At 37.6% G+C, this 27451-nt stretch overlaps 1 protein-coding gene across 1 annotated transcript; it reads right to left on the minus strand.

Moving 5' to 3' along the window:
- Positions 1-436: 436 nt before the first annotated feature.
- CTXND2 (cortexin domain containing 2) lies at positions 437-27329 on the minus strand. Its single transcript, XM_082362386.1, has 3 exons — positions 25323-27329; positions 14394-20091; positions 437-1487 (listed from the first exon to the last, which is right to left on the minus strand). The coding sequence occupies exon 3, from the start codon at positions 1412-1414 to the stop codon at positions 1247-1249; it is 168 nt and encodes a 55-aa protein (XP_082218512.1). The 5' UTR covers positions 1415-1487; positions 14394-20091; positions 25323-27329; the 3' UTR covers positions 437-1246.
- Between the last annotated feature and the right edge of the window lie 122 nt (positions 27330-27451).

Genomic DNA, 27451 nt, shown 5'->3' on the forward strand with positions numbered 1-27451 from the left:
CTTCCTTGCCTCTTCCAGCTTCTGATGGCTCCCACCAAGGATTCTTTAGCTGTGGTTGCAGAACTCCAATCTCTGCTCTCATCTTCACATGACCTTTTCATCTCTCTCTCTCTCTCTCTCTGTGTCTTCTCTTCTGTCTTTTATAAAGACACTTGTCGTTGGATTTAGGGCTCACCCCACTAATCCAGGTTGAGTTCATCTTGAGATCCTTAACTTTCCATCTGCAAAGACCCTTTATCCAAATAAGGTCACATTCATAGATTTCAGGGGTAAGGACATGGACATATCATTTTGAAGGCCTCTTTTCAACCCACTAGATGTTATTTTATAAATGAGCAAATGAGGAAATGTAGGCTGAGGGAGATTAAGGGGCTCACCCAAGGCAAATTTGTTCCCCTCTACCACAGAGCTCTGCCTGCTTGAGAAGGGCATCAGCTTTTTTTTTTTGGCTGCGTTGGGTCTTCGTTGCTGCGCACGGGCTTTCTCTAGTTGCAGCGAGTGGGGGCTACTCTCCGTTGTGGTGCATGGTCTTTTCATTGCGGTGGCTTCTCTTGTTGAGGAGCTCGGGGTCTAGGCGCATGGGCTTCAGTAGCTGTGGCTCGCGGGCTCTAGGTGCGCGGGCTCAGTAGTTGTGGCGCATGGCTTAGTTGTTCCGCGGCACGTGGGATCTTCCCGGACCAGGGCTTGAACCCGCGACCCCTGCACTGGCAGGCAGATTCTCAACCACTGTGCCACCAGGGAAGCCCCAGGGCATCACCTTTTATAAAACCTCACACACTAAAAAGGTCCTGTAAGACTCTTCCCTTATAAGGTTCCTGCTGGCCTTATATTTGCATAACTAAAGGGACTTCCTAGGGCCACCTCTAGGAGGGCTTCTAGTTTTAGATGCACCTTACCAAGCATCATGATATTATATTACATTACCTCATAAAATTATGGCCAACTGTCTTATCTTAAGAATATTAGATACTGGAGGATTGAAACCCATGGCCTTATTTTAATCAATAAGTTCAACCTGTCTCTGTCCCACTTTGGTAACTATTTTCCTGAATAGGAACAACACAGACTGGCTTGTGTTTCATCCTTGTTATTATTCTCAACTTAACCTCATGTGCCTATTGTGGAATGCAAGAGTGAGAAGGCTGAGAAATAGGGAGGTGAAATAATAAAAAGTCTGTTTCATAAATGTCTGTATAAAAGATTTCAAATCTCCTGTGAAGGGAGGTCTACCAGGCTTTTTCATAGTTCAGCTCAGAGATGGTTCTGTGGTTGTAGAGCTGACCTTATAGGGATTCTTCACCAACTTGGCACACCGAAAAATCATCACCATTAGGAACAAAAAAAGAAGAAGAACAAAGGCAATGGCAAAGCCTTTGTCTACATCAACACTGCTGGACAGGCTTGAATCATCCATGAGAACACACACCTCTTTACCCTTGTCCAGCTGTAGCTACTTCCTCAGGAATGTCTTCAGATTTGTCATATTCCTAGGCAAAAAAGGATAAAACAAGTTTACTGGTTTGTATATGTATATATGTATTTTCTTAATAATGCTATGTTGAAACCAGAGGGTTTTCAAAAAAAAAATTAGCAAGATTTATTTGAGGCACTTGTGAAACTGATAACATTAGTATAGGTGACCTTCAAGAAATACACACATGCAAGATCGGAAGAAATACTCCAAGGCAAAACATGAGCAATTATGTGTATCTCAGAAATCAACTGGGGCTTCCTTGCTCTGTTAAATCCAGGTAAAATTGTCTTGAACACCCCAATTCTGTGTGAAGTTCAAATCGTTCTCTAATATTTATTCAAATTCTGAGTACTTACTCTAGGTAATTTCTTGTAGAGTCTAAACTTATTAGGTATGAACATAAAATTGTTTTATTTTTTCTAATCACTATGTTTGTGCTGTCATTCCCATGTCTTAATTAAAAATCAGGTATGTTGCAGAAGTGATCAGGTTCAGTTATTAAAACTTAATCGGACTTCCCTGGTGGTCCAGTGGTTAAGAACCTGAGCTTCCAATGCACGTGGTGTGGGTTCAATCCCTGGTCAGGGAACTAAGATCCTACATGCCATGTGGTGCAGCAAAAAAACCCCAAAAAACAAAAAACAAAAGACAGCTTAATCCACCAAAACAATACTGAAAAGAACAAAGTCAGAGGACTCCCTCTTCTCAATTTCAAAACTCACCATAAAGCTACAGTTATTGAGATAGTGTCGTATTGGCATAAGGATAGACATATAGATCAATGGAATAGAACTGAGAGTACAGAAATAAACTCATATATGTATTGTCAACTGATTTTTGAGAAGGGTGCCAATACCATTCAATGAGGAAAGAAAACAAATGGTGCTTGGACAACTGAATAGCCATATGCAAAAGAATGAAGTTGGATCCTTTCTTCACACCATATATAAATATTAACTCAAAATAGATCAAAGACCCAAATGTAAGAACTAAAACTATAAAACTCAGAAGAAAAAAAAGGAGTAAATTTTCATAACTTTGGATTTGGCAAAGAATTTTTAGATATGACATCAAAATCACAGGCAACAAAAGAAAAAAAATAGATAAATTGGACTTCTTCAAAATTTAAAACTTTTGAGCTTCAAAAGACACTATCACGAAAGTGAAAAAACCCACACAATGGAAGAAAATTTTCGCAAATCTTATATCTGATAAGAGATTTGTATCTAGAATATCTAAAGTATTCTTACAACTAAATAATAAGACAACCCAATTAAAAATTGGGCAAAGGATGTGAACAGATATTTCTGTAAGGAAGATATACAAATGGCCGATAAGTACATGAAAAAATGCTCAACATCATTAGTCATGGGGAATTACTAATCAAGAGGCATAAAGTTTCAGTGAAGCAAGATGGATAAACCCTAGAGATCTGCTGTATGACATTGTACGTGTAGTTAATGATAATGTATCATACACTTAAAAATTTGTTAAGAAGGTATATCTCATGTTAAGTGTTCTTACCATAGTAAAACAAAATTTGAAAAAAGAAAGAAAGAAAAGAGGTTGGCTGAAGAAGCCTGTGGCAGTAGAGAAGAAGGCAGTGTTGAGATTGAATTGATCAAGGGGAATTTTTTTTTTCTTGAGGACCAGATATGGACCACAGAGAGGGACCAGCCTGGGGGTCACATAAAAGAGGATCTAGCCCAACAGAGCTTCCTGCTAAGATGATGGTTACCTTAATAGAAAATGGCTGGAGGTAAACTCGGATTCAGCATTGTAAAGACCAGTCAGAGGAGAAACATTGACCTGGAGGGATCTGCAGTTAGATAACCCTAGTGAGCTCATGAAAAGCACATCATGAGAGAAAGAGCCCTGAACATTATCCAAGCCTAGAGAGAAAAAATGCCGATAGATTTGTTGTGAAAACTGGTTTAATGGGACTTTTGATGACACATAGAGAAAGCTAAAATATTGTTTTATAAAAGATTAATTGGGATGGTGAGGAACTAAATTGCTCTGTGAAAGAATATCAAGAATTGCGTTCATAATGGGCAGAGTTGTACCTTGGCAGAGAATTGTAAGGAAGTGTTCCTAAACTGAAGATGAGAGAAAAACTAGTCTGGTAGCTGGAAAATGGGGGAAGACTGGTAGATATTTGTACCGTCTTTAAGATATGTATCTCATTTACGTATGTATTACATTCTTTATGTGCCTTATCCTTTCTACAGTGCTCTTTCAGGGCAGGGTCATGTGTATTTTTGCGTTCCACATTTCAGTGGCTTATCACGCTCTACCTCTGTCAATATCCTTTTGGGCCTACTTTCCAAATATGCCTCAGATCAATTCCCTTTTCTTTATCCCTATGGCCACCCCTGTGCTCTAGGCCACCAAATGCCAGACACCTGCAAATACTCTCTGATCTCCTGAAAACACTCTTATTCTCCTCCAAACCACAAAGCAATCTTTAACAAATGTAAATCAATCAGTCTTCTGATTAAAATCCTTCAGCAGCTTCCCACTGTCTTCAAACTTCTTGATGGGGTTTCAAGGCTGTCCACGATTTGGTCTCATCTTGTTTCTTGCCACTCTCTTCTTTGTACTTTTTTACCCAGCAGTGCTGGGCTTCTCACAGTTCCATGAGTTTTGCATGATCCTCGTTTGCCTCCATGCCTTTTCTATTAACATTATCTTTGCATTACTCCCATCCTTCTATATTCAACTTTTAGGCCTTAGCTTAAATGTTAATTTCCTAGGGAGATATTCTAGTAACATTCACTATAGTTTATTATCGTTAGTTTCTGTCTAGTCTCATAAAACAGTAATCCTACATGAGACTAAAGACCCTATATAATTTGTTTTTTTATCTAAAAGTCTGGCATACATTAGATGTTCAATAAGTATCTGTTCAATGAATGACCGTAATACTACACTTTGCAAAAGTGAGCATGTAAAGATGCTCATTGAATGAATGAATGACTTTGAGAATGTGGCATTGAATTAAGAAAGGAGAAGACTGTTGCTGATGTAAAAGGATAGTGTTAGCTGAGTGGTAAAGAAGGAATCCAGACTTCAGTGGATTAAGCAGGAAAGGGCAGTGAGGAAATGAAGACACCACGATTTTAAATAGTTTATGAGGAGTTCAACTAGGAAAGAAAGAATAGCAGCTAAAAGCCTATTGCAGAATCAAACGAGGGATTCCTTTTCAAAGGCAGAATGGAAAGGTATCAGGTAGGATGTGTTTGGTTGCAAGACACAGAAAAGTCCACTTAAGTGAGATTAAATAATACATGAAATTTATTGACTTATAAGACTGAAGTCCAGAGTAAGGATAACTTTAGGTATGGTTGGATCCAGAGATTCAAGGCGTTATCAGGGTTCTGCCTTTTTATGTCTACCTTTCTTCTATGTTGATTTTATACCGAGGCTGGCTTTCCTGTTGTAACAAGAATGGCTCCAGAAAATCCAGACCTCACATATTCCCCTTTCATATTATCTCCTCTTCATCAATTCCAGAGGAAGAAAGAACACTTTTAAATCAGTCAGGATTTTTGTTTGCAAGCGATAGAAACAGGGTTTCCTTTACTTAAGCAAAAAAGGGTATTTATTATAAAGAGATCAGGTGACTTCCAGAATCAAGCAGAAGGAGAACTGGTCCTATAAAACAAGCAGAAACCAAGAGAGGCCAGGCATTGAGAACCACAGCCAAGGTCAGCACAGGAAAAGTCTGGTTAGGGCACTGTCGGCACTGGATACTACCACCACTGGACACTGCTGTTGCTGAGCACTGCTGCTACCGTCATTGGATACTGCTGCCTCTGCCATGCCTGAATTATAAATTGTGTCATCTTTGTGTCATTCAATATTCCAGACCCTGGCTGGAGCATCCGACTGGTCAAGGCTGAGTCATGCCCCAGCACTTTAGCCACCACAGGGTGGAAGAGGGAATATTTGGTATCTCTAGGCACTGTAATGAAAATGATGTTCTGCCTCTCACAGACTCACATAAAGGAAGATTTCCGTCAAGTAAGAAGAGGTTTTGGATGTTGAGCAGACAAAAAATGACAAACATCTATTTTTCGGTCTTGGCCCCAATCCAACTATATGCTGTTTATAAGAGACTCACCTAAAATTTAAAGGCATAAAAACATTGAAAGTAAAATGTATACTAAGTAAATACTCACCAAAAGAAAACTGAGGTGCTGTATTAATGTCAGACAAAATAGACCTTAAGACCAGAAGCATTATTAGGGATACAGAGGAATAACATTACGATGAAGGGCAAAATTCAGTAGGAAGATGTAACAGTTCTAAATTGTATGCACCTAATAAAATAGTCTCAAGAGAAATAAGAAAACAATAGGACTATAGGGAGAAATTGATAAAAATTGTAGTGGATAATAAACACATTCTTCTCAATGATTGATAGGTCAACTAGACAGAAATCAGTGAAGATATAGAATATTTGATTAATACAATTAACAAGCTTGATTTATAGAACCAGGCATTCAACACTGAGCAAACTCATACTTTTCCATATATTGTTTAATCACATTTGAGTTGGCTTTGGGGGTTTTTTTGGTAATGTGAAACTAAAAACATCCTAATTCCATGTATTAAATCCCTTTCTGCTTAGAATAGCTAGAATGGTTTCTGTTCTCTGCAAGTTAGCCTTGATGGATATAGATACCAAGCTGAGTTTATCCCAGAAGTAGAAGTGTAGCATGTATATATATATATATAAACCATATGAATACGTCAGTTGTTGCAGAAAAAGCATTTGATAAATTTCAATACTAATATAAAATGCCCATATTAATATTCTTAGCAAAATAGGGGTAGAAGGGAACACCTTTAACCCAATAAAGGTACCACCAACAACAAAAAATGTATAGCAAATATCCTACTTAATGGTCAAAAGTTGAAAGATTTTCCTTTTAAAATCAGGAACAAGACAAAGATGTTCACTAGCTTCACTTTATTCAACATCATTCTGGAGGTTCTAGCCAGTGCAGTAAAATAAGATAAAGAAAGAAAAAAAAGAAAAAAGAAATAAAGATTTAAAAGGAAAAAACAAAAATGTTCATTATTCACAGATGTCATTTCCTTCAGAATAGTCTACAGAAAATATGAGAAATAGGCAATTTAGCAAGGTGTCTGGATGAGATACACAAGTCAATTGCATTTCTAAATGCCAGTAACAAACAATAAGCAAATGTAATTTAAAAAAGACACCGTTGGGAATTCCCTAGCGGTCCAGTGGTTAGGACTCAGCGCTTTCACTGCCGTGGCCCAGGTTCAATCCCTGGTCGGGGAACTAAGATCTTGCAAGCCATGTGACGTGGTCAAAGAAAAAACACAACAACACATTATTTACAATAGCATAAGAATATATAAGGTATTTAAAAATAAATCTAAGAAAAGTTGAGCAGGACCTGTTTGGAAGAAATTATCAAACTTTACTGAAAGTCATTAAAAACACCTAAGTAAATAGAGAGATATGCCATATTTATGGATTCAACATGGTAGAACTGTTAATTCCAACTCTCCCCAAATTAACCTTTAGAGGCAGTGTAACTCCACCAAAATCCCATCAGGGTTTTTTGAGAAAACTGACAAACTGATTTTCTTAATTGTGTATGGGAGCTCACAGGCCCAAGAATTAAAAAGACATTCTAAAGAAGAAGAATAGGGTGGGGAGATTTCCCATATCAGTTATTAAGGTCTATTACAGAGCTATGGTATTTTTTTTTAAATAAATTTATTTATTTATTTATTTTTGGCTGTGTTGGGTCTTGTGTGAGGGCTTTCTCCAGTTGCGCGAGCGGGGGCCACTCTTCATCGCGGTGCGCGGGCCTATCACTGTCGCAGCCTGTCCCGTTGCGGAGCACAGGCTCCAGACGCGCAGGCTCAGTAGTTGTGGCTCACGGGCTTAAGTTGCTCCGCGGCATGTGGGATCTTCCCAGACCAGGGCTCGAACCCGTGTACCCTGCATTGGCAGGCGGATTCTTAACCACTGCACCACCAGGGAAGCCTGCTATAGCATTTTTGACATGGGGTATATGTGCATGTGTAGATAATAGACCATTTGAGCAGACTAGAAAGCCCAGAAACAAATTGCACATTTAGGGAAACTTGAGTTATAACAGAATGGGCATTTTTGACTGCAGAAAAAGAATGGACTATTTAATAAGTGATACTGGAAAATAGGATATCGATTTTAAAAAACACATCTATGGTCAAGAGCAAACTTTAAAAGGTTTAGAAGAAAATACAGAATGTTTTTATGACCTCAGGATAGGAAAAGATCTCTTAAACCAGACACAAATGGCACAACATATATTTTAAAAGATGGATAAGTTTAACTTCAGAGTTAAGAACTCCTGATCACCACAGACACGATAAAGTAAGTTAAAATACAAATCACAAACTCGGAGAAACATATTTCTAAAAAAGGATTAGTATCCAAAGTTAGAAAAATAACTCCTCCAACTGAATAAGTAAAGGACAAATAATAGGAAAATTAGCAAAAGACATGAACTGGCGTTAAAAAAAAGAAACATTAAAGGTACAAAAATATATGAAAAGGTGTTCAAGTTCACTAGTAATCATTGAAATACAGATATTATTTTTTTATCCACTAGATTGGTAGACATTAAGAAGTCTGATAATACAAAGTGTTGGCAAGGATGTAACTCATGCAAAGTTCTTATACACTCACTGCCCATCAGTGGTATCGAAGTACAAATTGATAAAAATCCCCTGTAGAAAACCATTTAGCATTACCTCGTAAAGTTGAATATACATATTCTCCACAACCCAACAATTCCACTCCCGTGTATATACCAGGAGAAATATAAAAGAATGCTACTGTGGCATTGTACATACAAGCAAAAACCAAACAACTCAAATGACCACAGCCTGGAGAATTATCACAAAAATTATGGTATAGTCACAATCGAATATTATAAAGCAGTGAAAAGAATGAGTGAACGAACTAGAGTTGCATCCAATAATATGGGTGACTCTTAGAAACATATTAGTGAGTGAAAGAAGCAAATTACAGAACATTGCATACATTATTATATTATTTTTATAAATCTCAAAATAAAACACTATTTACAATAACAATACACTATTTAGGGATGCATACCTATGTGATAAATCTATTTTTGAAAAAGCAAAGGAGGGATTTCCCTGGCAGTCCAGTGGTTGAGACTTGACGCTTTCACTGCTGTGGCCCGGGTGCACAGCCAAAAAAAAAGAAAAAGCAAAGGAGTGATATAGAAAATTCATGATAATGATCACTTCTGGGAGGGAGGCAGGAAGATGATTTAAAGGAAAGAACACACAGGTAGATGCACTGAAATGGTAATGCTATATGTTTTAAACTGGGCCATGGGTTCATAACAGTTCATTTATTACTATGTTTCATAACTAATATGTTACATATCTTCTTTTGAATGTATCAAGGGACTTCCCTGGTGGTCCAGTGGGTAAAACTTCCCGCTCCCAACGGAGGGGTCATGGGTTTGATTCCTGGTCGGGGAACTAGATCCTGCATGCTGCAACTAAGAAGCCCACATGCCACAACTAAGGATCCTGCACGCCCCAACGAAGATCCTGTGTGCAGCAACTAAGACCCGGCGCAGCCAAAATAAATAAATAAATATTAAAAAAAAGTATTAGGCTTGATGAAGGCAGGGAAAAGAACAATTTTCCTGCACTGCAAGTATATTATCAGAAATCAAAAATTCTTTGGCATACAGAACTCATTGGCTCCAGAGATCACTATGTGTTCGTGGGGGTGTCCTCTGAAGAGCCGAAGAGGGACCAGCTTAGAGAGAGCTCATTGGAAATTCTTGCTTGCCCGTGCAATTCTTGGTTTTGGAGGGGCAAAGGGCTTTCCTTCCAGATAAGTCAATCCCCAATGAGAACAATTCAATAGCAGTCATGAAATATAAGATGGTAGTGGAGAACATGAATTCTGTAGTCAGTCCCTCTGGATTTGGATCCTGGCTCTAATAAAGCTTGGTGATCCTGAGCAAGTTACTTAACTTTTTAGAGCCTTGGTTTCCTCATCTGTAAAATGGGGATAATAATACAATAATCGTATGACGCAGATGTTGAAATTAAATAAATAAGTGTATGTAGAACACAGCACAGTGCCTGGCACTTAACAACTGCTATATAAGTGTTCGCTATTATTATCCTCTCTGAGTTTACTATGTTCCTCATTTCTTGCACCTTTTCTCTTGCTATGGAGTGTCTGGAAGTCAATGCTGTTTTACTTTTTCATTCAAGTGGAGTTCTAGAGCAAACTCTTCCCATATCACAGTTGTGCTGTATTGATAGTGTGTAACAGCAGCAGAGAGGGGAGGCTAAGAAGTTCCACAGTTCAAAGTGCTGACAACTACTCTGGGTTACATATGGTTCATTTGGTGCTAGAAATGCAATAGATATTCAATGTATGATATGACTTGAAGAAAGGATTCCAGTTTAAGCTTAGCCTGTGTGTGTCCCAGAATTTAAGTGTCAAAACAAGTCTTGGGACTTCCCTGGTGGTGCAATGGATAAGAATCCACCTGCCAATGCGGGGGATGCGGCTTTGAGCCCTGTTCTGGGAAGATCCCACATGCCGCGGAGCAACTAAGCCTGTGCACCACAACTACTGAGCCTGCACTCTACAGCCCGCAAGCCACAACTACTGAGCCCACGTGCCACAGCTACTGAAGCCCGTGCACCTAGAGCCCGTGCTCCATAACAAGAGAAGCCACCACAAGGAGAAGCCCGCACATGGCAATGAAGAGTAGCCCCCGCTCACCACAAACTAGAGAAAGCCCGGCGCAGCAACGAAGACCCAACATAGCCAAAAATAAATAAAATTAAATCTTTAAAACAAACAAAAAAACAAGTCTTTATGATGGTTGGGAATTGGTCTTCCAGACATCTGGTTTATTTCTAACTAGAAATTTCCCTGGTGAAAAATTCATCCTAAGGGAAGAAATAGTCTAGGTTGTGGGTTTAGCTAGAGTCAGAGCAGAGGTAATATTCTGACAATACAGTCTCTATGAGGCAAAGTGTTTTTTGACCCACCTCCCCTGAGTTCACTCAAACCTCAGTCCTAGGGTATGGGAGAGTCAAGAAATTCTCCTTTATCATTGCTCTTGTCACTTTATTTTACCTACAGACTTGTGTGGTTTGGGAACTAGAGATTGCAAACAGATCTGTCTCTATTACTATATGAACTCTATCAACTTTCAATTTGCTTTCAGTGCACCATTTACCATTTAATAAGTAAAGCACAAAAACTAGGTTCTGTGGGCATAAAAAGATACGTAGCATAACAAGGCCTGATTTCTGTCTTTAGGAAACCTACAGTCTGGTATGGGAGATGACATATCCATACAACTATGACACCGGTATTAGAATGATAAATGCCAGAACAGAAGGTAGTGGGCCTCTATGAAATTGTCTGCCCCACACTTCCCCTCCTGTCCATCCATATGGCTATTGTGAGAGCTGCCGTGTTCTGACATGGCTCCACCATGCTGGCTGCCACAGTTCAGCAGTCTGGGGTAGACATCCAAGCTGGGCCAAAGCTCTTCTCTTGAATTTTTGTAACTGGAATGGGAAATGCATCCTAGCACTTACTGGGTATTCAATATGTACTTGCTGATAACTGAGTTGTAGTGAGAAAAGCAATTTCATTGCAGTTTTAATACCATGCCTGTGTCTTTATCCATTTGTATATACCTCAGATGTCACTTTCTAGATATATTTCTTTACTATCTCATTACATTTGCAGGCATGTACCTTCTCTTTATCCATTACAGTCCCTCAAAAAGGTCATATTATTTTACCCTGGTACTTACATATCTCACTAGACCCTTTACAGTCTGGATAGTTCATAATTTTCCAACTTCTCTCCGTTATTGCGTTTCAAGAGACTTGTGTTTCTATCATTTATTCTCCTTACTACAGATTTCTAGCTATGATTTTATATACTATGTAAACCATCTCCATTTTATAAAGTTAAAGAGAAAAATAAAGAAAAATATATACCTCCTGAATGAAAATAAATAATTCCAAAGCAATCGCTGATAAAAGTGTGAAAGGAACCCAAAGGGAAGAATCAGGAAGGTTTCACTGAAGAGGCAAATACCTGAATTGAATTGAGGCCTGAGAATGAGTAGGAGTTTACCGAGCTGATAAAAGTGGGAAAGGGGAGAAGCAGGAGAGAAGATATTTCAAGTACAAACATGAAAGTTTAAGGGAGGACAGCATAGTATGTTTGAGAAACAGTCAGTGTTCAGTAAGTATTTGAGATGTATTCTCCCACCGAATGGGCAGAAGCAGTATCCTAGGGGCCTTATATGTCACTTTAAAGACTCTGGACTCAACTTTGCAATCAGTGGGGAGCCATTAAAAGCTTTTAAGCATGGAAATTATACCATTAGATGGTGGTTTTAGAAATATTAGACTGGCAGGAATGTGGAGGGTGCATGAGACAACAATTAACCTGAAATTCTTCCATTAATATGAGCTTCTAGAGGGCAAAAATCTAAAAGTTTTTGGTTTTTTTTTTTTGTGACTTCTCGCAACATAGATTAACACAGTGCCCACACCTAGTAGGAAATGTTTGTTGATGTAGAGACTCCAGTGTCAGAAGGAACACTCTGCTTCTGTTGGGTGATGAGAATGGACAGGATGACCCTTGTCTGATTAACAAACTCAGCTGGGGTAGGATTAGTCACAGAAGTCTTTCTACAAGTGATGGTCAAGCTCAATCTGGAGTAAGGAAAGTACACTCCAGATGAAGGAACAGTGATAGAGACAAGGAAGCATGGGAACTTGTGGGGAAATACTGCTTAATTCAGTATGTTGGAGCTGACAATACATGAAAATGAAAGGTATAAAATCATAGAATCTCAGAGTTGGAAGGAACCTTTAAAAGTAATCTTGTCGCATCAGCCTTCTAATCATTCCTGCAAAGCCCCTGAGGGTAGGGTGAATTTAAAGGTACTGGTGTGGCTTATGCTCAGGAGGCAAAAACATGGGACTGAAGTTTAGGCGTAAAGAAGAGCGAGATCTTTAGAGCTGATAGTCACCCAAGGACAGGATAGTTGAATCACAGGAGTAGATGAGATGGTCAAAGTAGAATTAGAAACAAGGGAATGTCTGCATTTATGGTGGAGGAAGGAGGTCAAGGAACCACAGATGGAATAGTTACAAGTAGGAAAACTAGAAGACATGAGAGAATTTCAGGTAGGGGGCGGTTTGCAAACAGCCTTGTATGCTACAGAGGGACGGATAACCTTCAATGTCTGGAAATTTGAAAACATCAAGTTATCTTTGATTCTTCTTCTCCTCCAATTAAATCTGAATTCCTGAACTTTGAATCAAAGTTCTCTAGTTTACTTATTCAAACTTCTCACTCATAGCTGCCAAATTTCAACAAACTAATTTTGCCCCTGTTAGGCTATCTTTCCTCTCTCTCCCTTAAAAAGTAAAACACGGGCTTCCCTGGTGGCGCAGTGGTTGAGAATCTGCCTCCTAATTCAGGGGACACGGGTTCGAGCCCTGGTCTGGGAAAATCCCACATGCCGCGGAGCAACTAGGCCCGTGAGCCACAACTACTGAGCCTGCGCGTCTGGAGCCTGTGCTCCGCAACAAGAGAGGCTGCGATAGTGAAAAGGCCCGCGCACCGCGATGAAGAGTGGCCCCCGCTTGCTGCAACTAGAGGAAGCCCTCGCACAGAAACGAAGACCCAACACAGCCAAAAATAAATATAAAAATAAATAAATAAATAAAAGAGCCTTCCCTAAATTAAAAAAAAAAAAAAAGAAAGAAAAGCAGCTTCATTATTAAAAAAAAAAAAGTAAAACCCATTCTTATTGAAAAGAGAAAAGAAAAAGGATGATGTTCTTTTGGTTTCAAGTATGACGTATGTTCTTGGCTCTTATTTTCAAATGTAAGGATCTGATCCAGGTTTTATAGGGTCTGAAGTTTATACAAGTTGGAGGTCTCTCTTTAAGAAAAAGAAAACAAGATTTTTAATACAAAATTAGGTTTAAAGTTTTTAGAATGGGAAAAGATCACAATAAATTATTGGAGACTTGGATATTCAGTTTCCATTCTTCTGAAAACCCTTAGATAAAATAGCTTTTCTTGACAGATACAAATGACAGATAAAGTGGTAAATTCAAGATCTGTTTTCCAAAGATAAGAACTGCCTTAGAATTTTTGAAAGTAGCACTTAAGTTCCTGTTTTGTTTGGGTTGAATAGCAGCACTGCTCGGGACTAGCATAGGGAAAAAGAGGTAGGGCCTGAATCTATTGGTTTATGTAAAATTTGGTCTTGCTAAAGTAAGAAACAGAATAACCGTACTTACTTACAGATCTATAGCAATGTCAGTCCCTCTTTCACTTAACACTTTCCAGAAAGATCAATCACCTTCTCCTTTCCTTGTGTTCTCTTCCCAAGTCATTTAATTTTTCCCATCTGTAGTGCCCTATATTTCTTAAAAAAAACCCAAAAAACAAAAAACCCAAAACTTAAAAAGACCCAGATTCTTTCATGGCCATAAGTTTAGTCTGAAGGGAGAGGTGATGGTGAAGAAATACAATAATGAAGCTTTCTTAACGATAATCCCTAAAATCAAAGACTTCCTCTAGCTAATAGGACTAACAGAAGTTCCCCCTAATTTGCCTCAAACACGACTGTGCCCAAGACATCCCTTCTCAAATGAAAATTTCGCTTTTCAAAAAATCTCTAAGGAAGAAAAGCTCTTTACTTCCCTCAGTCATTTCCCTAGTATTCCCCAAGCTTGTAGAAAGGTGTTATTCAATTCAGAAGAATTGTTGGAATTATTCCCATAAAAACTTTACCAGGAAGGCAATACAGGTAGTTATTTACCTTTTGAGAGAGTGATATCCAAAGCTGGCTGTTGATAGGGCAGTCTCCTCCTACTCAAGCACTGTCTCTTGGCAGCCTCTCCTCTTTTCATCAACCCCTTCTTACAAAAGGAGAGTGGTTGGTGGCTCTCTCCCTTCCCCACTCCCACACTGAACTCAGAAGCATCATGAATAGTTCAACTAAAACAGGATCAAGTTTCAGACACTCCCATATTGAGTGAGAAAATGATCCCACTAGATTAAATTGGAGCCTAGATCAGTAGAAGTATATTTCCACAACTCTGCTAGGGCTGGGGCAGCCAAGGTTAATGGCTCAAGTAATACCTTTTAAGTAGGATCACATGGGTGGTAGAAGTTGGGTCAGTAGCCAGCTTCTTTGGTCTCTGCGATGATTCTCTGCACTAGTAGCATAACCTGAGAAATTGTTAGAAATGTGAATTCTTGAACCCCCATTCCAGCTTTAATGAATCAGGAACTTTGGAGGTGTCAGCACCTGTGTTTTAACCAGCCCTTCTAGGTGACTGCAATGTATGCTCAAGTTTGAGAATTACTTGCCAACAAGAACAGTGAAGCTCTAAAATCTCCCCTTTTCCTCAAAAAGAATTTACTTAGGACATTTGGATCAGAAAAGTCAAAACTATTTCACTTAGCATTAGTTATTATACATGTACATATACTTCAAATGCAAAATTTACTACTATTTCCTCTAAGGTTTTATTTGGTTCATTTAAAAAAACTTCCATAGGATGTGTGTGCATGTGTGTGTGCGTTTGTGTGTGTGTGTGTGTGTGTGTGTATGCTTATAAGTATACAGAATATTTCTGGAGGGATGCACTCCAGGGCTTCAAGGTGAGAATTGGGTGGCTTATATTGTACCATGGGCATATCATGTAGTCAAAATTAATTTGTTTCAATTAGACAAAATTTTAAACTATCATCACACCTTAAAAAAGTAACTCTCCTGAAAGATGTGCTATATTTATTAAATATTTACTGAATGCCTACTGTGTGTCAATCACTGTGCTGGATCCTCAGGACAGAATGGAGAATGAGGTATAGTCCCAGCCCCCAAACTTTTATTTTCCCAGGTAACACTAATTATAGCGATTAAAAAATATTTTCAGTTTCCAAATTTCTCTTGCCCTTGACCATACCATTTCAAATTGTGTGAAGGAACTGAGGGAAGGCAAGGGTATTATCCCTTTCTTTCCAGGAAAAACTAAAGCCTGAAACAAAACCACTCACTATAATAGGTACCATCTATTTAGTGATGGACCTTAAAACAAAATTGTTATATCTTTCTGTTTTGCATAATTATAAATGTAATGTAAAGTCATAGTACATTCAAACATTACAGAGATACACACCAAAAGATAGAAATCTCCTATTAATCCCACTCTCTAGAGATATACTGTTAACAGTTTGGTGGATTTCTCCAGCTTCAATTTCTATATTTACCATAATTTATTATTATTTACAAAATAATACTTACTTTATGCTTTTTCATTTAACAGTATATCTTGGACATCTTTCCATTTTAATACATATAAATCCATTTCATTCTTTTTAATGGCTGTTGAGCACGCAGGTATTCCATTACATAGATATCCCATGGTCCATTTTCTCTATAAATAGGCATTTGGGCTGTCTCAAATTTCTTCTTTTTTTAATTAATTAATTAATTTGTTTCTGGCTGCATTGGGTCTGCGTTGCTGCACACAGACTTTCTCTAGTTGTGGTGAGCGGGGGCTACTCTTCGTTGCAGTGCGTGGGCTTCTCATTGCGGTGGCTTCTCTTGTTGCGGAGCACGGGCTCTAGGCGCGCGGGCTTCAGTACTTGTGGAACGCAGGCTTCAGTACTTGTGGCTCACAGGCTCTAGAGCGCAGGCTCAGTAATTGTGGTGCGCAGGCTTAGTTGCTCCGTGGCATCTTGCTTTGTGGGATCTTCCCGGACCAGCATTGGCAGGCGGATTCTTAACTGCTGCGCCGCCAGGGAAGTCCCTCGAATTTATTATTATTATACCAACATTGCAATGGATATCCTGTACATATATCTCTGGGTACTTGTGGAAATATTTTGTGGGCTACATTCCTCAAAATATTAGAAATATAAATGCTGGGTTACAGGATATGAACATCCAGAATTTTAATAGGTATTGCCAAATTACACACCAAAACGGTTATAGCAATTTATGCTTCATTCTTGTTTTTTTAAGTGTCACCAATATAGATTACTTTCAATCTCTGAATACTTGTCCATCTAATAGGCAAAAAATAATATCTTATTTTCTTAAAAACTTACATTTCCCTAAATACTATGGTATTTGAAGTTCTATTGTTTGAACATCTTTTGTAGATTTCCTGTAACCTATCCTTTCCCTTCTTTTAACTGGGCTATTCATCTTTCACTTACTGATTTGAAGAATATATGTATTCTTATATATTCTTTTATATATATATATATATATATATATATACATATACATATATATTAAAATATATTTTTACTTATAACTTTTTTTGATTTGTGCTTTTCCTCATTCCTATCCTCTACCACTCCCAATCCCTCATTTTTGAATCTGCTCTTTATCAACATCAGCTTCCAGAATTCAACCTCTTTTCTCAGCCCAATAACCTCTTTCTGGCTTCTCTTGTTTCCCTGAGCAGTCTCACCCCCTTCCACACACTTGTAAACTGTACTTCTTCTGCAGCTCTAGAATCTTCCATTCCCAAGATACTGATCTAATTTGTCAGTCATTTCTCCAATTCTGGGTAAATTGCTCTGTTTCCTTTCTTTCCTCAGGCTTCTGAGTATTGGCAGAGAAAGTAATAACAATGCTCCATAGTTTCACAAAACTTTATGCCTTCTCACTTTGGGCCCTCAGAGCATTTGACAATCTTTGTATTCATACTTTTTTATCCATACACTTTCTAACCAATTGCCTACAGCTGTACGGCTGCAACCAACACCATTTCTACCTCTTATTCTCAGTGGAAGTTTCAGCTATTATTTCTCTTTGAGAATTGAAGCCATTGCACATGAGTTGTCAATTTCTCTTTCTTCTAGTTCAAAATGTTTATACATTTTCAGTAAAAGGATGCCTTGATTTTTATGAGAGTAACACTTCCGCATGCAGCCCAACCTATCTCCTGGTCCCTACTAAGATCAGTCTTAGTTGTATTCTTGAGCACGTATATTTTATTGCATTTTTAAATTGTACTTTTCATTTGCCCCTTTCCACAAGCTCAGTCTATAGACATATTTTTATATGTCTACCCCTACCCTATGCCTCACCCCAAACTAACGTTTGATTATATTCTCTTAATTGCCATATTTCTTGAGAAAATGGAGTATGCTAACAACCTGCCTGTATTTACTCACTTTCTATTCACGTCTCACTCATCTGAACTATGGGTTTCACTCCTTCTACTTCCCTTAGGTTTGTTCATCTTCATCTCTGAACATATGATGCTGTTGCTCAAACTCTTTTATCTTGAAATTCCTTTGGCTTCCATTGCCCTGTTCTTTCCAGGTTGCCTCTTCCTTCTTCCATAACCTGAAACAGGCATTTTTTTGTTTTTTAATTGAAGTACAGTTGATTTACAATGTTGTATTAGTTTCTGATGTACAGCAAAGTGATTCTGCTATACATACATATATATATATATATTCTTTCTCATATTCTTTTCCATTATGGTTTATTACAGGATATTGAATAGAGTTCCCTGTGCTATACAGTGGGACCTTGTTGTTTATCTATGTTATATATAATAGTTTGTATCTGCTACTCTCAAACTCCTAATTTCTCTCTCCTCCCTTTCCCGTTTGGTAACCATAAGTTTGTTTTCTATGTCTGTGAGTCTGTTGCTGTTTTGTAAATAAGTTCATTTGTATCATATCTTAGATTCCACATATATGTGTTATCATATGATATTTGTCTTTCTCTTTCTGAATTACCTCAGTATGATAACCGCTAGGTTCATTCGTGTTGCTGCAAATGGTATTATTTCATTCTTTTTTTTATGACTGAGTAGTATTCCATTGTATGTATATACCACATGTTCTTTGTTCATTCATCTGTTGATGGACATTTAGGTTGCTTCCATGTCTTGGCTACTGTAAATAGTGCCGCTATGAACATTGGGATGCATGTATCTTCTCGAATTATAGCTTTGTCTGGTTATATACCCAGGAGTGGGATTACTGGATAATATGGCAACTCTTAGCTTTTTAAGTAACCCCAATACTGTTTTCCATAGTGGCTGTACCAATTTACATTCCCACCAACAATGTAGGAGGGTTTCCTTTTCTCCACACCCTCTCCAGCATTTATTATTTGTAGACTTTTTAATGATGGCCATTCTGACTGGTGTGAGGTGATACCTCATTGTAGATTTGATTTGCATTTCTCTAATAATTAGCGAAGTTGAGGATATTTTCATGTGTCTATTGGCCATCTGCATGTCTTCTTTGGAGAAATGTGAATTTAGGTCTTCTGCCCATTTTTGACTGGGTTCTTTTTTGTTATTGAGTTGTATGAGTTGTTTGTATATTTTGGAAATTAAGCCCTTGTTGGTCGCATTGTTTGCAAATATTTTCTACCATTCCATAGGTTGTTGTTTCATTTTGTTTATGGTTTCCTTTTCTGTGCAAAAGCTTATAAGTTTGATTAGGTCCCATTTGTTTATTTTTGCTTGTATTTCTATTGCCTTGGGAGACTGACATAAGAAAATGTTGCTACAATTTACATCAGAGAATGTTTTGCTTATGTTCTCTTCTCGGAGTTTTATGGTGTCATGTCTTATTAAATATATTTAAGTCTTTAAGCCATTTTAAGTTTATTTTTGTGTAGGGTGTGAAGGAGTGTTCTAATGTCATTGATTTACTTGTGACTGTAACAGGCATTTCTTGAGGTGTTCTTTGTGTCCTTTTTCTTACCTGTTTTAGTTTTTGTGCTATCATCCCTGCAACCACAAGTCTCTTGTTGCTGATGCACAAATTTAGGTCTAGGTCTTGTCCTCTCTTTTGCGCAGATGTCCTGTAATTCCGTATGCTTAATAAGCATTTTTACCTGGTTTTCCTACCAACCAATCTAACAACTGAACTTCAACTGAACAAATCTGAACTTCCAGTTAGCATCTGTCTCTGTCATTGATATCATCCAAAAGACTTCTTTGACATCACAGCTTCCTTTCATTCCATATACAATTACATGGTAGGCCTTGTTGATTATTCTGTCACAACAGTATTTGGGGCAATCATTTTCTTTTCAGTTCCATTGACCTATGTCAAGTCCTTGTAATTTCTCCCCTGGATTTCTGCAGAAGTAGAATCCACCTAAGTGGATTTCCTGCTTCTAGTCTCTCCCCTCCCCGAAATAACCTGGATCAGTGTTCCTTAAAATCTTAACTTCGAGAAGTAGTATTTCCAGATAAAAGATGAATATTTTTAATTATAAATATGTCACATGCAATATTTAGAACACACTGATACTAAAAAATTATTTGTTGTTTATCTGAAATTCAAATTGACTGGCCAGCTTATATTTTTATTAGCTAAATCTGGCAACTCTATCCGGAGAGACTAAGTAAAACTGATGTATCTGCAGACCACCATTTTAAGTAATTTAAAAAACTGGCTTACCATGAACTTACCAAAAAACTTGTGATAGTTAAAAATTTAATAGTAGTAATGGTGGCCTCCCATCAAGCCTCTTAGATAGCCTCAACCACCAGAGGGCAGTCAGCAGAAACAAGAAAAACTACAATCCTGCAGCCTGTGGACCAAAAACCACAGTTACAGAAAGATAGACAAGATGAAAAGGCAGAGGGCTATGTACCAGATGAAGGAACAAGAAAAAACCCCAGAAAAACAACTAAATGAAGTGGAGATAGGCAACCTTCCAGAAAAAGAGTTCAGAATAATGATAGTGAAGATGATCCAGGACCTCAGAATAAGAATGGAGGCAAAGATTGAGAAGATGCAAGAAATGATTAACAAAGACCTAGAAGAATTAAAGAACAAACAAACAGAGATGACCAATACAATAACTGAAATGAAAACTACACTAGAAGGAATCAAGAGCAGAATAACTGAGGCAGAAGAACGGATAAGTGACCTGGAAGACAGAATGGTGGAATTCACTGCTGCGGAACAGACTAAAGAAAAAAGAATGAAAAGAAATGAAGACAGCCTAAGAGACCTCTGGGACAACATTAAACGCAACAACATTCGCATTATAGGTGTCCCAGAAGGTGAAGAGAGAGAGAAAGGACCAGAGAAAATATTTGAAGAGATTATAGTCAAAAACTTCCCTAACATGGGAAAGGAAATAGCCACCCAAGTCCAGGAAGCGCAGAGAGTCCCATACAGGATAAACCCAAGGAGAAACACGCCGAGACACATAGTAATCAAAGTGGCAAAAATTAAAGACAAAGAAAAATTATTGAAAGCAGCAAGGGAAAAACGACAAATAACATACAAGGGAACTCCCATAAGGTTAACAGCTGATTTCTCAGCAGAAACTCTGCAAGACAGAAGGGAGTGGCATGATATACTTAAAGTGATGAAAGGGAAGAACCTACAACCAAGATTACTCTACCCGGCAAGGATCTCATTTAGATTTGATGGAGAAATCAAAAGCTTTACAGACAAGCAAAAGCTAAGAGAATTCAGCACCACCAAACCAGCTCTACAACAAATGCTAAAGGAACTTCTCTAAGTGGGAAACACAAGAGAAGAAAGGACTTACAAAAACAAACCCAAAACAATTAAGAAAATGGTCATAGGAACATACATATCGATAATTACCTTAAACGTGAATGTATTAAATGCCCCAACCAAAAGACATAGACTGGCTGAATGGATACAAAAACAAGACCCAGATTTATGCTGTCTACAAGAGACCCACTTTAGACCTAGGGACACATACAGACTGAAAGTGAGGGGATGGAAAAAGATATTCCATGCAAATGGAAATCAAAAGAAAGCTGGAGTAGCTATACTCATATCAGATAAAATAGACTTTAAAATAAAGAATGTTACAAGAGACAAGGAAGGACACTACATAATGATCAAGGGATCAATCCAAGAAGAAGATATAACAATTATAAATATATATGCACCCAACATAGGAGCACCTCAATACATAAGGCAACTGCTAACAGCTATAAAAGAGGAAATCGACAGTAACACAATCATAGTGGGGGACTTTAACACCTCACTTACACCAGTGGACAGATCATCCAAAATGAAAATAAATAAGGAAACAGAAGCTTTAAATGACACAATAGACCAGATAGATTTAATTGATATTTATAGGACATTCCATCCAAAAACAGCAGATTACACGTTCTTCTCAAGTGCGCACGGAACATTCTCCAGGATAGATCACATCTTGGGTCACAAATCCAGCCTCAGTAAATTTAAGAAAATTGAGATCATATCAAGCATCTTTTCTGACCACAAGGCTATGAAATTAGAAATGAATTACAGGGGAAAAAACGTAAAAAACACAAACACATGGAGGCTAAACAATACGTTACTAAATAACCAAGAGATCACTGAAGAAATCAAAGAGGAAATCAAAAAATACCTAGAGACAACTGACAATGAAAACACGACAATCCAAAAGCTATGGAATGCAGCAAAAGCAGTTCTAAGAGGAAAATTTACAGCCAAACAAGCCTACCTCAAGAAACAAGAAAAACCTCAAATAAACAATCCAACCTTACACCTAAAGGAACGAGAGAAAGAAGAACAAACAAAACCCAAAGTTAGCAGAAGGAAAGAAATCATAAAGATCAGAGCAGAAATAAATGAAATAGAAACAAAGAAAACAATAGCAAAGATCAATAAAACTAAAAGCTGGTTCTTTGAGAAGATAAACAAAATTGATAAACCATTAGCCAGACTCATCAAGAAAAAGAGGGAGAGGACTCAAATCAATAAAATTAGAAATGATAAAGGAGAAGTTACAACAGACACTGCGGAAATACAAAGCATCCTAAGAGACTACTACAAGCAACTCTATGCCAATAAAATGGACAACCTGGAAGAAATGGACAAATTCTTAGAAAGGTATAACCTTCCAAGACTGAACCAGGAAGAAACAGAAAATATGAACAGACCAATCACAAGTAATGAAATTGAAACTGTGATTAAAAATCTTCCAACAAACAAAAGTCCAGGACCAGATGGCTTCACAGGTGAATTCTATCAAACATTTAGAGAAGAGCTAATACCCATCCTTCTCAAACTCTTCCAAAAAATTGCAGAGGAAGGAACACTCCCAAACTCATTCTATGAGGCCACCATCACCCTGATACCAAAACCAGACAAAGACACTACAAAAAAAGAAAATTACAGACCAATATCACTCATGAATATAGATGCAAAAATCCTCAACAAAATACTAGCAAACAGAATCCAACAACACATTAAAAGGATCATACACCACGATCAAGTGGGATTTATCCCAGGGATGCAAGGATTCTTCAATATACGCAAATCAATCAATGTGATACACCATATTAACGAATTGAAGAAGAAAAACCATATGATCATCTCAATAGATGCAGAAAAAGCTTTTGACAAAATTCAACACCCATTTATGATAAAAACTCTCCAGAAAGTGGGCATAGAGGGAACCTACCTCAACATAATAAAGGCCATATATGACAAACCCACAGCAAACATCATTCTCAATGGTGAAAAACTGAAAGCATTTCCTCTAAGATCAGGAATGAGACAAGGATGTCCACTCTCACCACTATTATTCAACATAGTTCTGGAAGTCCTAGCCACGGCAATCAGAGAAGAAAAAGAAATAAAGGAATACAAATTGGAAAAGAAGAAGTAAAACTGTCACTGTTTGCGGATGACATGATACTATACATAGAGAATCCTAAAACTGCCACCAGAAAACTGCTAGAGCTAATTAATGAATATGGTAACGTTGCAGGATACAAAATTAATGCACAGAAATCTCTTGCATTCCTATACACTAATGATGAAAAATCTGAAAGAGAAATTATGGAAACACTCCCATTTACCATTGCAACAAAAAGAATAAAATACCTAGGAATAAACCTACCTAGGGAGACAAAAGACCTGTATGCAGAAAACTATAAGACACTGATGAAAGAAATTAAAGATGATACCAACAGATGGAGAGATATACCATGTTCTTGGATTGGAAGAATCAACATTGTGAAAATGACTCTACTACCCAAAGCAATCTACAGATTCAATGCAATCCCTATCAAATTACCAATGGCATTTTTTATGGAGCTAGAACAAATCACCTTAAAATTTGTATGGAGACACAAAAGACCCCGAATAGCCAAAGCAGTCTTGAGGCAAAAGAATGGAGCTGGAGGAATCAGACTCCCTGACTTCAGACTATACTACAAAGCTACAGTAATCAAGACAATATGGTACTGGCACAAAAACAGAAACATAGATCAATGGAACAAGATAGAAAGCCCAGAGATTAACCCACGCACCTATGGTCAACTAATCTATGACAAAGGAGGCAAGGATATACAATGGAGAAAAGACAGTCTCTTCAATAAGTGGTGCTGGGAAAACTGGACAGCTACATGTAAAAGAATGAAATTAGAATACTCCCTAACACCATACACAAAAATAAACTCAAAATGGATTAGAGACCTAAATATAAGACTGGACACTATAAAACTCTTAGAGGAAAACATAGGAAGAACACTCTTTGACATAAATCACAGCAAGATCTTTTTTGATCCACCTCCTAGAGTAATGGAAATAAAAACAAAAATAAACAAATGGGACCTAATGAAACTTCAAAGCTTTTGCACAGCAAAGGAAACCATAAACAAGACAAAAGACAACCCTCAGAGTGGGAGAAAATATTTGCACATGAAACAACAGACAAAGGATTAATCTCCAAAATATATAAACAGCTCATTCAGCTCAATATTAAAGAAACAAACACCCCAATCCAAAAATGGGCAGAAGACCTAAATAAACATTTCTCCAAAGAAGACATACAGACGGCCACAAAGCACATGAAAAGATGCTCAACATCACTAATTATTAGAGAAATGCAAATCAAAACTACAATGAGGTATCACCTCACTCCTGTTAGAATGGGCATCATCAGAAAATCTACAAACAACAAATGCTGGAGAGGGTGTGGAGAAAAGGGAACCCTCTTGCACTGTTGGTGAGAATGTAAATTGATACAGCCACTATGGAGAACAATATGGAGGTTCCTTAAAAAACTAAAAATAGAATTACCATATCACCCAGCAATCCCACTACTGGGCATGTACCCAGAGAAAACCGTAATTCAAAAAGACACATGCACCCGAATGTTCATTGCAGCACTATTTACAATAGCCAGGTCATGGAAGCAACCTAAATGCCCATCAACGGACGAATGGATAAAGAAGATGTGGTACATATATACAATGGAATATTACTCAGCCATAAAAAGGAACGAAATTGAGTCATTTGTTGAGAAGTGGATGGATCTAGAGACTGTCATACAGAGTGAAGTAAGTCAGAAAGAGAAAAACAAATATCGTATATTAATGCATGTATGTGGAACCTAGAAAAATGGTACAGATTAGCTGGTTTGCAGGGCAGAAGTTGAGACACAGATGTAGAGAATGGACATGTGGACACCAAGGGGGGAAAACTGCGGTGGGGTGGGTATGGTGGTGTGCTGAACTGGGCGATTGGGATTGACATGTATACACTGATGTGTATAAAATTGATGCCTAATAAGAACCTGCAGTATAAACAAACAAACAAAACAACTAATACTAAACTTTCATTGGGGTATTTGTATGGAAATATGTTAATATAAATGTTTCAGACATTACATGAAATTTCTAAAAATCTTATATTTGTATTTGTATGGAAAAAAAATAGTAGTAATGGTAACTGTTTAATATTGGCAAGCTGAAAACACGTGCAATAGGGCAGGTTTCACAATCGACTTCTTAATTTTTATTTCTACTAAAATTAGAAAATCTAAATGCACAATGAGCTTGTCAGATATTGCAATGAGTGTTTGGTGGCTACTAGATAATTCTGAACAGTTGAATCTAGCAAGGATCTAGCGTCATGGGGAGCTTCTAATTGAAGACAGCTTTTAGTAGTGTTAGATCCTAAGTAGAAGAGCATATGGCAACCTAAAAAACTGAAGATTTCAATTTGGGAAAGAGTAGTTGTATTCAATTGCATGGATTGCATTCAGCTCTGAAAAGCATTTTTTCCATACAGTTGCAACATTTGGATGTGGTTGAAAATATGTTGAATAATGTGTCATCCATTTTTTTCTCTTAATAAGAAAGAAAATTATCATGTATTGGGAAATAATAAACTCCTGGCAGTAAAGGCATTTGCATAAAAGTCTCGTTTTCTTACAAAATCCTGATACTTTGTTCTTTTTTAAAAAAAATTAATTTATTTATTTTTGGCTGCGTTGGGTCTTTGTTGCTGCGCACAGGCTTTCTCCAGTTGCAGAGAGGGGGCGGTACTCTTCGTTGCGGTGCATGGGCTTCTCATTGCGGTGGCTTCTCTTGTTGCGGAGCACAGGCTCTAGGCGCGTGGGCTTCAGTAGTTGTGGCTTGCGGGCTCTAGAGTGCAGGCTCAGTAGTTGTGGCACACGGGCTTAATTGCTCCACAGCATGTGGGATCTTCCCGCACTAGGGCTTGAACCCGTGTCCCCTGCATTGGCAGGGGGATTCTTAACCACTGCGCCACCAGGGAAGTCCCGAAAAATCCTGATACTTTGTTCTTAACATTAAAAATATGGCATTTAGAATTTCAAGTAATAATTCAGGTTAATAAAAGTAATGAAAATGTTGCTCAGATAAGCCATTTGAACAAGCCTACTTGGAAAAATTAAAATAGTTTTTGTTAGCATTATCTGTATAGTAAAGAAGGGATTTTTACTCCAGCCCTTATTTAGAAACTTGTGAGAGCACCTTCCCCATTACTGGCCTCCATATTTTATTGTGGAAAAAGCAGTGTTCTAACAGTTGCCTGTTTCTTCTCAATGATTATGCTTACTGGCTGCTATTACTATATACATAGTGATATATTTACAGTTTACACTACTTTGTTATATGTTGAATCAGAATCAGGAGAAATATTGTTTGACTACCAATGTTCTCTGAATAAAACACGAAGTGGGCTGACATTTCGCTTATTGTAGGAATAATATCCTTTGTACACCCAAAGCTACAACCCCATCAGTTTTGATCATAAGCTACCTTTTTCAGATTTTCTCATACCTCTCAAAATAATTTTTTAAGTGAAAATTTTTCTAAATGAAAATGTCTTCTTCTATAACCTGAATTTTTAATGATAAACCAAACAGGAAGTTTCTGGGCATTTTTCCTTGTGTACCACATATACACTGTGAAATGATTCATATTGTGTACATCAGTGTGTCCACTCGTAAGATAAACGTCTGTTTAGCAAGTACAGGGTGATACTGCCCTTTCATGTTGTATACCATGATTTTGTATGATATTGATATTTGATTAGGGATTTTTGCCAATAGCTTGTTATACTTTCTCCAAGCAAAATATTTATTATTAACTGTGTAGCTAGTTGCACCAAGTTATCTCTGAAACAAAGTGACCTTTACCATTTTTTTTAAAAATGAGGGATATAACTTGATCATTTTTTATCCACAAGTTCATCTATTTCATTCTGGAAAACATTACTTTGCTTTTATTCCAGAATAATACATTTCTTGGCAATGAGGTTATTGTATTTGGGTCAAAACTGACTTGAAGGCTTTGATGGCTTTCCAAGTCATTGACAAAATTTCCTGACAGTCGAGGTGTAGTGGGCAAGGGACAAATGGATGCTAGCCCAATAAAATCCAATTTTTAGATCTTCATAGTTGTACTTCCTATTTACTGTTTATTTGTTTATTTTTTGTTGCTTGGATCAACTTACCACATTTAAAGCCACATAATAATTCATATTCTATATCTGCACTGCAGTCTTGTTTAATAGCTAGCTACCTTTAATACGTAATTTGAATTGAAGTAC

This window comes from Balaenoptera borealis, assembly GCF_965194805.1.
Source record: "Balaenoptera borealis genome assembly, chromosome: 1".
NCBI classification, from domain to species: Eukaryota; Metazoa; Chordata; class Mammalia; order Artiodactyla; family Balaenopteridae; genus Balaenoptera; species Balaenoptera borealis.